Raw genomic sequence first — 14318 nt, forward strand, 5'->3', positions numbered from 1 at the left:
TGTTGCATAAAACTGTTGTGTTTTGTGTTGCAAAAAATTAATTAATAATCTGGTGGTCTTTTTAACTTTGAGTCCAACATTCATCTTTGTCAGTTCTTACACTCTGACAATATTTCAAGCCAGTACAGCAGTACAAACTTCCAAATAGAATAAGCTTTCGGAGTTACCAGGGACTAAATACAACATTATTGCTATCATGAAAAATAGTTGAGATAGCTGAAAAAACCCCATTTATTTATATAGTTTTGTATATACACATATTTCTGGAGAGAGAAAATTTTCATGCAGCATGGTTTTACAAATTTAGTTAAAGATGATCACGTGAGCTAGTGCATTGTGTATGTATATGTACAAGTATATACACAGACATGTGTACATACATGTATGTCCACATATATCTATACACATAGATATTTACACAAAGTACTAGCTTACATGACTGTTTTTAAAGTTGTCACCAAACAAAACAGAGGCCAGCTTTTAAAATTTATTGCTGATATGCTGAAAGGGCCTATGTCAGCTTATTAAAAGAATTTTTCCTGTTTAGTTTTTAGTGTGCTAAATCAAAGAGTAGCAAACTGAAAAACCTTATTTATTCTACATGGTCCCACAGCAGAGCCATGTACCCTAGCCACATAGTGCAAGACTTTATCCTATTCTACTTGGTATATGATGTCTGGTTTTGCTAACACATCAGCTGTCAAAATATGTTAGAAATGTTGGTTTGAAGTTTGATGCAAAAGACTTGAAGCAGGAGGCCACATCTCCCAAATTACGCTACCCTTTTGCTCCTCTGATGAAGCGCTAACTGTCTGAGTTCCACACAAGCCTCATTCATTAGAGCGCAGGCTCACTTCCAGAGCATGGCTGCCTCCTGCAGTAGGCGAAGCAGTGTGCAAATGTAGCTGTGGGAGAGGATCCCTTGTGCCCAACCTAGGAGAACTTGCCCTTAAGTGAATCTTATTCCAGCGTAGACCTTGATTATACTGTAATACTAAATCTGAGTCAATTAAGAAGCGCTAGGTACAGGAAGAAATCTTTATGATCTTACTGCACTATCTGTCATTTTTATTTTCTCTTCCAAAACAGGTGTAAGGTTGTTTCTGAAACCTCCATAACACATAAGTATGTTCCATATGAGGGTTTGGGGTTTTTTTTTCATTCTGCTGTCTGTGAACAAATGGCCTTTCCTCATTTGCTTCTGGGTAGAACATAAAGCATAAAGTTTCCAAAAAAAGGAGGAGTTTTATAGAGGAAAACTATTAAAATTGACTCAGCTACTGTACAAAATATATGAAAGAAATTGGTTTCTCTCAGGAGTTGGGTTATAAGAGCACAACTCAAAGTTTTACTGTTAGTTGCACCTTCTTTCTCATAAATTTCCACTGTACTTTGATCCTCACATCTCGAGACTTTTTAAGGAAAGATTTGCATTTTTTTTTATTCACAATATGGCTTGCAGATTTCAAGCCACTGCACTGATGGATTGTGTGAGAAAAAGCACTAGAATACTAAGAGCATGTTATCGAAATTACATTTTCTTTTTTGTCATTGAATTTCATTTTAACAGTAGCTACACAGGACAGATTGTTTAATGTTTACATGTCTGGTACCTGAAATAGTCTCAGTGGAGTAGAAATGACTGTTTTATTTTTTGACTGAAATTCACCCCTATTGGGAAGCAAATAGATACCTCACACTTATATTACACAAGTGATATTGAGATGTGGTGCTCTGCGATTCTTCATCTCTTTGCTCTGATCAATTTCTCTCCAGGGATGCCTTCATCTTGGATTGATTTGCTCATTGTTTTCAGTACCCCCACCGTTTCTCTTCCTCATAACCTCTTGGAGCTGTCGGCAAACTCCCCCTTCACAAGGCTCTGCTATTCACCTTCTGGTAGTCTGCCTCTGATGTTCCCACTCAGTGTAAAACAACCTACAGTTTCTTTCTTGGACTGTGACTAGTTCTCTCCATCCAACATGCTAATTAACTCATTCCTCTCTTGAACCCAGCTTCCTGCCCCTGTGTCTCTCTCTTACTTGCCACATCATTCCTGATTCACCCAAACTTTCCACTTGTTCCTAATGTCCATGTTCCACTTGGTACATCGTCTTTTGCTTGATATAGAGGTACTTTCAACTTCTTAGTGCAGCCTCCCTTGGAGTGCTGTCTTCCATATGTACTGGCTACAGTCTAGTCATCCAGTCCTCAACTTTCATTCCATTCTATCCTACTTCTCCTCGTTACTGCAAGAACCACTGTCCTGCTCCACTAACCAGTCTCTTGTATAGTTAAGTAATATTCTGCTTCAGGAATGAAAGAGCTAAAACGATGAGTATGAAAGGTTTTTAGTAAACTAAAACTTTTGTTTCCAGTGTCCTTGGTATTAATTTTTTTGGCATATGCTTTAATGGCTTTCAGTCAAAAAGAAAGGAATCCTTTTCTTAAGCAGAAAAATGTGACATTAGATATGTAGGCATATGTATTCCTTTACATGTATATAGCAGAGAGATGTTTATTAATACTCTACTTGCAACTGCTAAGGATAAACCAAACAAAATTAACCTTAATTGCTTTCTGCAGACACACAAACTGAAAATTTGAGATTTCTAGAACACACTCACTCTTGTTATCATTACTTTTATGGATGTCCTTATCTCCAGTAATCAACTTAATCAAACCATGTGGTCTGATCCTATGGCCTTTTTTTCTTTTTCAGTTTGCTTAGTCATTCTAGCAAAAACAGTTTGCTGTTGTTCTGCCAGTATTGTTATACGAAGCGTGCATGTATTCAGCAAGCAAATAGCGTAACAAAGTGACATTATGTAACAGTGGAAAATGCACAAGGAACTCCCTCCTGAGGAGTAAGCCTTCTGGAGATCACTGGGACTTGGGGGTGGGTACTGAGAAAGGATTTGTAGATTCTCTACATCAAAAAGGTTAGCAGTTTAATGAAGTATGATTACAAAAGAAAAGTTTGTTTTTAAGCTTTGCAAAAGTACTTTGGCAGAGAGCATATCCTCTTAAACTATCTGAGTTGGTTTTCAAGTGCTGCTATTATAAATCTGATTTATTAATACTGTTTTTCTGTATACTGCTATGTTATGGGCTGACTGTATATTGGATTTGTATATTGATTGGTAACATAATAGCAAGCAGAGAATTTTATTTTAGCACGCACAATAGGATTTCTCAAGCATGCAGAAAGTAGGTTGAAGGGAATTCTTAGCTGATCAGAACAAAAAAAATCAACTGCTTCAACACAGAAGCTTCTGGATATGGCTTGAGTGATTTGTAAATCCCATAAACTGCAGTACGCTGCAGTAAATGGGGCATTCTTAAGAGCATAGGCTGGTAAGTACAATTATAATTTGCATGGATATACACAAAGTGCATGGATATAATACGAAGTGTGTATATATATTCTGTATCCTATTTGTACAAAACTGAGCTACAGATGGAGGAAGCTTTCAGCAAACTTCAGCTACCCCATTCATAACTTTGTGAAAAGCGTCATTGGAATTGAGGTTTTGTTAGTTCTCGTTACTCTGGTCGAAGAAGGGCAAAGACATTGGAGGGACAACAAAAAATAAAACAACTCTCCCACCCTCAAATCACACTCCTACATAGTAGGAAAAACAACATGTACATAATTAGCTTTCACATACCCTTTCACCTGGTGGGCCAGGAGGACCATCATTGCCTGCAGTACCCTAAAAAGAAAAGACAATATGTTCAAAGATTAGACCTCTATTTTATTTAAAAGAAACAGCCTGTAGTCAATCTATACAGTGTGCTTGACAATTACCTTTGGACCTGGTTTGCCAGTGGGACCTCTGGGACCTCTTGAGCCTCTTGGACCCTGTCAATTTAATACAGACGCACTTGAGGATAATTATTGGATACTATAATCAAATCAAAATAATTCTTCACACTATAGTGGAGGCAATGAATATAGGAAAGCCTCGAAATTGCAAAACAAAAGTACATACTGTTGGTCCTCGCTGTCCTCTGGGGCCTGGTTTGCCATGTAATCCCTGTAGAGAAAAGTTCACAGAAATCACCTTAGCAGACACTGTATTTGTGACAAAGTTTTTTTTTTACTGAAGTGGGGGCAGAGTGCAAGTCCCTTAGGTTTCAATGTTAAGTATGTACTTTGCCTTTCAATTTACAGAATCACGGTCCTTGATAAAATTGATTATCTTTCTGAGTTCACTGGGACGCGTAGCTAAATGTGCTAAATTTGCCTCAGAGTCACATGCTGTCATAGGCAGTTGAACATTTTAAACTACTTTAAAGTAGTAGTCAAGATGGCACACAACAAGCAGAGTCCCTCTGCAGTAGTCTAAATGTAATAATAGCCTTGAAAACAAAGCTCCCAGTTTCCCATGGACAGCTCCACAGGTTAACAGAGCAAAGAAAGGGCAAGCCTCTCTTTTTTTAAAACAGAAATAGGGACTGTAATACCTACCAGGATTCTGCACACTTGCACAGAGATACGGAACTTGCCAGAATACTAGCCCTTAATTTTTTTCTTCAATATATCTCCTAATTATACTCAACATATTTCTTTCCTTAGGCTCAGCATTAGTATTGCTGTGCATTCTAATGCAAAGAAGCTTAAAATTCAATAGAGTATTCTTCAGGTAGAAAAAGGAACCTGATGACTGGTACTTTCTAATCTCTGAGGTAAACACAACAGCAACAGAAAATCAGCAGAGATATTTTAGCATAAATGTTGCTTTTATTGGAAACCAATTAAATGCACACACCTGTTTTCTTGAGGGTTTTCTTGTGTTTTGTTTTGTTTTTTTTTAATATTGATTTTATTTCACTTACCAAAATAAAAATGATGTGTTGTCCTTAAAGTGCTACACAGCTTGTGAACTTCTCAGGGACAATGACTGTCTTTCCTAGTACCAGTGTGCGTGGTAGCATAAAGCACAATGATATCCCTTTAGGCAAGATTAATAATAATACCCGATTCACATTACAAAACCAGCAGTTATTGCCTCATTGATGATCAGCATAATACTTAAGTATCAGCATCGATACTTAAGTATTGATGGTATTAATTACGTGGTTAGTACCCTAGCTGAATTGAAAGCTTTATGAAGGCCCGATAATGGATCAATATAATTAGATTTTAATAATTTTAAGTCTGCTCTTTGATGTTATAATTTTGCTTGTTTTTTTAATCTGATATCTTGATTAGCAGTCATGTCTCATTTTTCCCCAACAAGGATGAACTGAACATTGTTTTATTGCTTGTGTCTGTCCATAACAACATATCTTTATCTTAGCTAAAACAATACAAGAACAATTTAAACCATACATAAGCAATGCAAATGCAATTGGATTTCATATATTTAATCTTAAAATCATTAATTTCTGCTTGTTTTTGTGCTGCAAATTAAAATGGATTTTTAAGAACAATGATATACATTACTTGTTTGACTTTAAGTTGCTATCATCTATGAATTCTGACTCATCCTCTTAATTTCAGCATCTTTCTAACAACATGTTCTGCTATGTTCAATTGAGTTTTAGAGACAACAGCACAGTGACCTTCTTTCTAACCTATATTTCATTTTTACAGTTTGAAGAATATGCATAACAGATTTTCCCTCACCTGCTTCAAGTAAACAAAGCAGCAAAATCTGTCATTTTACATCTATTTTTTAATATATGTAATAGTGCATGTTCTTCAGCTTGTCTGGTATATTTTGCATTTTCAAAGCTCAACCTACAAAAATGCTTGTGGCAAATCAGAATACTTGTGAAATACAAGTTGAATTTCCTTGAGGGTAAATTGCATGGTAGCAGGATAATTCATGGGATACAGGAAAATAGTCCTTGCCAACTCAGTCAGGTATACTGTCAAAAAGATGCTTCAGCAATGGTGATTTCTTGTCTCTTTTTCAAATATATAATTGTGGTAGCATAAGCAATGAGAAAGTGTCCGAGTTCCTGTATATTTAGATTAATAACTTAAAGAATGAGAACTAGTGTTTCAGTATGTCCTGTTTTACATAACTGTAAAGGTTCATCTTAAGTGTGAAAAACCTGTTTTTGTAGTTCTTTAGATAGTTGCTTGTACCCTTAGGTTTCAGTGACTTCCCATAGCACTGAGTTCCAAAAGTTAATTAAGTGTCATGCAAGCATGAATTATCATACCCTTGCACCTTTCTCTCCATTGGCACCTGGAAATCCTGGGAAACCAGTTGAGCCCTGCGTAAGAAATCAATGCAAATATCAGAGGATATCAATAGCAAAACAGTAGTACAGCCAACATTTAATTTATATGTAAAGCATACCTCCAAAGTCATGTACATTGTACATGTCAAACATGCAAGTATGACAGCTCTGATGCATAGCTGCAAATTAACTTACCATAATGCCTCATGTCCAGAATGCATTAAAAAAATCAATGTATAGAATGGACATTATTTGTCATCTTATTAGACAATAAAGTATTCATTAAATCTGCACCATTTCTAACAGTAGGAAAGAAATTATCAGTAACAGTGAACTAGAAATAACTGTATCATAATGAAGAGGAACAAACAAGGCCTTGTTGCCTCATAGTATAATAATTCTTTTATAAAATAACTTCATTCGAAATAATTGTGAGGTGTTGCCACATCTGAACAGTGGTCCTCTATTCACTTCACTGAGCTGTAAATTACTTCAGGTGTTTTATTCACTGTAGGCTGACCACTTGTTTCATTTAATTGATACATGCAATTTGTACATGTGCCTATATGCTCATCTCGTAAGCAGAATTTATTTCTATATATAGAAACTGCCTCCAGGCATTAATCCTGCTTCTCCTTTTTTGTCCCCTTTCCTCCTGCTAACTGCCCAGTCTAATCTGAAAACTACTATTTTCTTCTTTATTTTTGGTATACAGGTCCAGAGGGACAGCAGACTTGTTACCTGCCAAGGTGTTAATTTGTCATAAGGGACTTGGGGTCAAAGAGGTGATAGACTTGATAAAATGTACTTTTAAGTGGCTGGAGATGAAAATCAAAGCTGTGTTTGGCTTGGTCAGCCACTAAAACTACTGGCCAGACTCCCTGCTGTCATAATGCATCTATATCTGTGCAGCCTGCTATTAGTATTTTAAGTGGCAAATAAAATGCATATAACAAAAACTTAGAATTTCTTGGTGCTCTTTGAAATGTCAATAAATACTTTTTTCCTTTTTTCTCTTTTTCTTACTTATGTTTTCTTTTTAATGAATCTTGTTTCACACAATCATTCCAATTATCCATTAATGACTGAGGGGCAGTACAACTTCAATGACACCAATTCTAATGAAAACAGGACTGATATTCACTGGTGGGAGAAAAGTAAGAGATTTTATGTTCTTTTCTTTCTTCCTTTCTTCCCTCCTTTCTTTCTTTTTAGTTCTTCACCAGTTATAACTTAAAATGTGAATAAAACTCTGAAAATTCTATTCTGTGAAGCCCAAGCATGTTCTTTATAATTAAAAGGCCAGAGGAAAAAACCAACTGTAATGATCAGGCATTAATAGGCATGACTTGGTTGTAAATATCTTATATATACAGAACTTTTTGCAATTGTGTTAATCAAGAGGGACTGGACAGGAGAAAAAAATACAGTGAAAATTATCAGGTAATTGCAGTAGTCTAAGAACAATTCTCTGAAGAAAGATAATGAAAAGCAAGTAAGTGACAACAAAAAAGAATGGTGTGAACCTTCTTGACAATACTGAGACAAGATTTCTTATTTGCTTTACACAGCTAATATGTTTTTCTGCTGCTTCTTTTTTTCTCTCTCCCTTATGTTAATTTGAACTGGACTGGGAATAAGTTTCAAAACAAGTCTCTAGTAAGTTGATGTATTGTCACTGTTATTACTTTTCCTTGGAAGTTTAAGTGACAAATTAGAAGAGCAAACAGTGAATTCAGCTTGAGAACTATTTTCAATTTTAATGTGACAAAAATTTAATGTAATGAAATTCTTGATCAAGTCTTTTCTGAAAAAAGAATCAATTAACTTTTATTTGAATTGTTACATCATTTTTGTTCTTAGAACGGAATAATGTAAAACCTCTTTGATCTCAGACTTTTCAAAAGACAGTTCTGAAGGAGAACAAAAAGAGAGACTAAAATCTCAGACATCTGAGTTAAGAAACAAAAGCAAAAAACGATACCATGTCTCTCAAGGTGAATAGTTTTCATGAATACTTTCCATAGATGGTTTTGATATTTTTTACTAACACAGAGTGTTCAATGAATAAGCATTCTTCAGATAGTTCATTCACTTGACTGAAAAGGGCCAAAGTATAGGCCAGAGTTAGAAAAACACTTTGCTTAGCCAGCCAGAAAGTTGTATTTCTTCCAAAAAATCATAATTTGAAAATAAAAATAGATCCCAAAGTAGAGCAAAATTGAGGATTTTACTGCAGGTTGATTGTTCAATTGTGTAGCAGTGGTAAGGGATTCTTTTACTTGCGATATTTCCCTAAATGAGTAATCTTTGAGACAGACTGGAGACGCAGTGTCTCCTTATGGCCTCCTCTACACTGGGAAATGTCTGTAGAATTATGTTTTTATTCATTTTTTCTTTCCTGCTAATCTCAGAAAAGAGAGTTTGTAATTAATTTAGCATGCCCATTTCCTAAAGCTGTGTTAGGATGACCTTTTTAAAAATATGTTTCATAAAAATGTTTTAAAAATATAAGCCTTCATCTAAACCAGAAGCCACCTATATGGTTTTCTATTGCAATCAAAACATAAAAGATAGTTGAAGGATAGACGTAAGCACATAAATCAACTAAGGGTTGGGTTTTATCATGTTTGTCTTAACAGAAGCAAAAGGAAAACATGATGAAAAATTGTAAATTACATGTTTCAAAGAAATATGGCTTATTTTGTGGAAGAAGCAGTAAAGACCCAAATGGAATCCGTGTACTACATGGAAAATTCCCATCACTATCAGCATCCATTTAGTGGTCAAAATAGCGCTCATTCTCTTTCAGGCATATCAGCAGTTCCTTTGTTTTCAAATTGTTTAATGCATGCCAGTCTGACTCACACAAAAACACAAATCATGAGAGGATGGCAAAGTTTTGAAGGCAGTAGAGTTAAGAAGAGGAAAGATAGTGCTCCTTAAAGAGACTGCCTTAGGGATCCAACGTTTTTAAAGATTTCAGTTGAGAACATAATTGTCAAGAAAGAAAATGTGAAAAATAGCCCTTGCTTTGATGCCCACACCCTGCTTCCCCAAACACACAAATAAAATAACTGCCATCATGACTCATGTCAAAGCACAAGATATACAGCTCATTTACAGCTCACCTTTGGCCCTTGTCTTCCTGGATATCCTGGCAATCCAGGTACACCAAGCTTACCCTGCAATAAGAAGGCAGTGTTAAATTTTATTTTATCCTCCTTAGTGGTTCAGCAAACTTCCATAGAAAATATTTTTCCACGACTTAGAGTGATGATACTTCATGGAATATAATATTCAGTTAAATAAATTTCTCATTTTAACTATTAATCATCAGTGGGCTTAGTTCCCTAAACTTAAATAAAAATCCTACTCCAATGAATGAGTTCAGCAAAGGCAATATCTCAGTGTCTTCTTTTTTTCTCTCATGAAGTGCTGTGAAGTGATGTGGGGCCGAGGTCATTAAACTACTAATATTCTCTAAGAACTCAGGGTGTTAATAGATTTAAGTGAGAAGAAATCCTTTTCAATTTATACTGTGTGATGGCTGCTTTGTTTTCCACAGATTTTTCATGAATAGGCATTTGAAGAATCAACTTTTTTCTTGAGTAGTTCTAAACTGTTTGAGACCGTGATAAATCATACCCCACTGACTATTTGCTGACAATAGATTTGTCAACAAATATTATCACTTGGTATGTTCAGAAAGGACAACAGGATGAGCAGTCTGATCAACACTGACATTAACCATTCCTACAAATGAAATACAGTACCGTACCCTATTGAGTTGGTCTCTTCAGACCTCTAGAGGGTGAGTGATGGTTTGTCACTTTCAAAGACAAGGGAAAGCAGTTTCAATCTTTGAAAGATAGGAACTCTGGAGAAGAATTTGCCTATTTGCCTATTCTAAACACAGTCCATGTTCCAGACGATCACATTTTGGAGAAGATCTCAATGGAAAAGATATGATTATACAATATAATATGGTACTCTGCAGTAACCTTAGATAATGAAAAAGAGGAAGGAGGGGCTTGTATGGGAAAGGAAATTTGCCAAAATAAACATGTCTGTTCTTAAAAAATGCAGCACATGAATAAAGTTGTTGTGTATTATCATATTCATGTAAATGCATGTGTCTGGCTGAGAAATTATTACAGAAGAATTCTTTGATTTATGAAAATAATTATAATGCTGCCAGTTATGTGCCACAGTGAAACAAGCTGCACACATTATAATGATTGAAATGTTTTGCAGCATGACAGTGCATCAAACTCTTGCCAAATTCACTGAAAGTTTTGTCCCTGATTTTATGATTAAGCAAGCCCAGCTGCCTAGGTTTTGAGTGTGGATATGGATGGTATTTTGATTATAAGCGCTTTTCTGATATGTTCCTCATTTTTTGGGCACCATACTTGGCACTTTCTTTACTAAGCAAATCCAGCCCCAGACCTACTTGGGAAAGAGAGTTTTCTTATCATGGGATCAGCTGAACGTAGAGAATAGGAGACTACTCTGGTTCTTTTATTACTATGGAAGAGTAGTACATTTGCATTAAATAAGTCATAGGAATGACAAGGGAATAGGACATTGATAATTGGTTTTACAGGCACTTCCCTAATATTGTGGGGAGATCTAAGCGTTCACAAAGATTATTCTTTGCGCTAAAATAAATGTCACAGGACCAGCATCATAGAATTCTCCTCTGACCCACTCCATTCTGGCTAAGTACCCACAGAATATCCACAGATGTTTGACTTTCAATGGGAAAGAAAAGGTATAAATATTTGTAGAAAAGGGAAAACTTTGGGTCTCCAATTCCAAGCCCAGCTTACAGTGCTATCAACACCAATATTTTTTTCAAATATCTTCCGATATTTAGGGCTTCAGACTCTGGACTTGTGAGACTATGAGAGTCAGTGAAGAAGAAATGCTTGAGAACGTGAACCTATATTCACATTGAGTAATTTGAATAAGAAGAATTAAAAATAACTCAAATTCATATTTAAAAACTGACAACTATAAAACAAAGTTTGCTTTGTTTTGTTTTACTTTGTTTTTTTTTACTTAGGTTATAAAGACTTGAGAAAGATGGACTATTTTGTAGATGTCCTCAGTCAATTAATTATTCTGCAGATATCATGACAACAATACAAATTTTTGTAAGATTCCTAATATTCTTCCATTTTTGTCAGGTCAGTGATCCTGAAAACAACCATTGCCATGAAACATACAGTTCTTTCTGGAGAATGCAAATATATTGTAGGTGAAGATAATATGACCCTTATTACACCAGATTGTTTTGCTGATCTAGTTAAAACTGAGTACACTGTCTTTCTGGTGTGAACTCAGCTTGTGTTCATGCAGGAGAATAGTTCTGAGTTTCTTTTTTTATATATTCTTTGACTCATGACCTAATGAATCAATTCAATGACCTAACAGCTGATGAGATACCTTGCAAAATTGTGAAGAACATTAATTCATAAATAGTTCCCAATAGTTAAGTAAACCTGAAAATAAATCTTTTTTGTAATGAGTGAACTGAGTTTTTGGATATATCCTTTTCTAAGAGTTTATGAATTACATTAGGCTCAAATTATAACCCTAGCATCTTTCTGAACTTCTACTAATAACATACTTGCAAAAAGTAGCAACTTTTGATGAAGAGAGAGTTTGTTCCCAAGTTTGCTGAATACGTTTTTTTCTTCCTGGCAAAACTCTTAGCTGTGAACCTTGTTACCTTTTTAGTAGTACCACATACTTATTAAGATTTCAGTGTATACCTTCAAAGACTGTATATAAATAAAAAGACAGATAGAATAATTAATCATTATGTCAGATGGGATGTTGCTGGAAAATACTAACTGTTCCTGTTTTGAAGACAGTGAAAGTGAGAAAGAAATGTAAAATGCACCTTCTGTCCTATTCTTTTCAAGCCAGAACTAGCATTAAAGCCACAGTTACCAAAAAATTTAAAGGGAAATATTTTCACCAGCATCTTCTCACTTTTGTGAAATATAGTATACACATTTCTGAACCATCATTTCTGTTTTGTTTTCTTTTAGCATTCTTTCCCAGTTATCCAAAATGCTACTACTGAAATCACCTTTCTTTTCTGATGCTATCACCGAGTGAAATATGGTTACCCGCATACGCATTCCTCAGCCTCTTTTTCTCCTCTCTATCAATCTCAACTGTTTTTTGTTGAGGTTAGGATTCTACAGAGATTTGTACTTATTCTTTGTGCTTGTACTCTCCTGTATTTCATATCACCATCCTTTTTTCAGTCCTCCCTTTTAACAGCCCCTTTCACTTTTGCCAACCCTATTTTGGATTTTTATTCAGGATATGTTTTCTGTTTAAAACAATCTTCACGTCACAATTTGTCATAATATGACTGTGAATTTTAATTCACTCTCCAGCAGCACCTTTATCCTCCTTTGTGCCCAACTATTTTCTTTGCATCGTATTTTCCTTAGCTGGCATGCACTGTGTAATTTGGGGTAAGAATTTAGCTGTCTTACGTGCAGATGAAGTATTATAAAGCTTTTTTGTATACTTACAAAATAATGATTCCCAATACTTGTTCAAATGTGAACTCCAGTGGTCTGCTGTAGTAGTGTCTCATAAAAGCTACTGTTAGGTAACTAAAGATTTTGCAGATCTGGAGGCTTGTTTTTTTAGTGATGAACATCATGGGCTCTACCTGTGTTATGGGGCAATGACATGTTTATGTTGATATCTGGCTACTGACCTTTTCCCCAGCTGGACCAACAGCACCTGGGTCACCAGATGGACCTGCTCGACCTTTTGGACCTTCTGGACCGTCTTCTCCTCGTGGACCTGGCTGACCAACTTCTCCCTAAAACACACCACCTTATAAATATGGAACAATTGCCTTTATGCATATATTAGAGAGACTACCTACAATTACTTGAAACCAAGTTTTGAGTAAATGTAAATAGAAATTAGAATCATAGAATGGTTTGGGTTGGAAGGGACTTTTAAAGGTCATCTAGTCCAACACCCCTGCAATGCACAGGGACATCTTCAACTACTTCAGGTTGCTCAAAGCCCTGTCCAATTTCCAGTTAGGAAAATACCACTGCTTATGTTCATTATATAAATGCAAATACATATAAATTAGGCACTGAATATTACTTTCACAAGTGTAAGAGCCCAGTTGCCTTGTCTGAAGAGAGCTGCATTTGGAAATTGCATATTCTTATTTTTCCTTCCCTATACTCTCGTGAAGGCACTCTGACAGTGCACAGAAAGAAAAATGTCTGCATCTAAGGACTTATGTGGATACCATCTTTACAGTTATTCATGTACACAGACAACAGATATAGGCCAGGAGCCTCTTGTGAGAAATTTTTTTAGAACTTCCACAACACTTCCTATGAAAGGAAGTAAGTGCCCATTGGACTAAATAAACAACATTTTGGCAGAGATTTGCAAGATGCTAGGTTGGAATGGAAACATCTTTATCCTGGATAGATTATTTTCCTCAGGCAAATACTGGAGATCTTGGAATGTGGAAAAGGAGATTCCCTAGGAAGAAGCTTAGTGAAAAGACTGACGTTCTCTTCCTCTTCATAACTGTGCCATTGTTGATTCACAAGAACCAAGTCTCTGGCTTAAATCTGTGCATGCACAGGTAATAGAAATAATTTAAGCTACTAGCTTTTATTTTATTTTTGGTTTAAATTTATTTGTTCACTTCAGTGATCCTTTCAAAATAATAACACTTAAACTTTTTAAGAACATATGGGCTATGAAAAAATGCTTACCCGGTCACCTTTAAGGCCCATGTCACCCTTAAATCCTGGAAAACCGTCTTCACCCTAAAAAAGGCAGAAATGCATGTAACAACTTGTAGTAATAGAGAGGATATTTTTTTTCTGCAGACAGAGTAATAAAATACATTCACTACAGATTAAAATAATTTCCATAGATAAAGTGAGAACTTCAGACACCAGAAAATCTAATACGGCTATTGCTATTTTAGAGAAAGTATATCAGTGCACTATACAAAATGACTTTTTAGTTTGAAAGTTCCTAATAACAGCTGTTCAAAGCTGTTTAAAATCTGTTTAAAAATAGAGACAATATAA

The 14318-nt window shown here is 35.5% G+C and overlaps 1 protein-coding gene across 2 annotated transcripts in view; it reads right to left on the bottom strand.

The window, feature by feature from the left end:
• The window catches only part of COL11A1 (collagen type XI alpha 1 chain), a 165482-nt gene that overhangs the window by 59200 nt on the left and 91964 nt on the right, over positions 1-14318 (bottom strand). For both annotated transcript variants that reach the window (XM_075156450.1, XM_075156448.1), the window contains 7 exons: positions 13995-14048; positions 12956-13063; positions 9333-9386; positions 6181-6234; positions 3996-4040; positions 3812-3865; positions 3672-3716 (listed from right to left, as the gene is read on the bottom strand). In XM_075156450.1, coding sequence (XP_075012551.1) covers positions 3672-3716; positions 3812-3865; positions 3996-4040; positions 6181-6234; positions 9333-9386; positions 12956-13063; positions 13995-14048 — 414 coding nt within the window. The remainder of the gene's footprint in view (positions 1-3671; positions 3717-3811; positions 3866-3995; positions 4041-6180; positions 6235-9332; positions 9387-12955; positions 13064-13994; positions 14049-14318) is intronic.

Source organism: Calonectris borealis, chromosome 8, assembly GCF_964195595.1.
Source record: "Calonectris borealis chromosome 8, bCalBor7.hap1.2, whole genome shotgun sequence".
NCBI classification, from domain to species: Eukaryota; Metazoa; Chordata; class Aves; order Procellariiformes; family Procellariidae; genus Calonectris; species Calonectris borealis.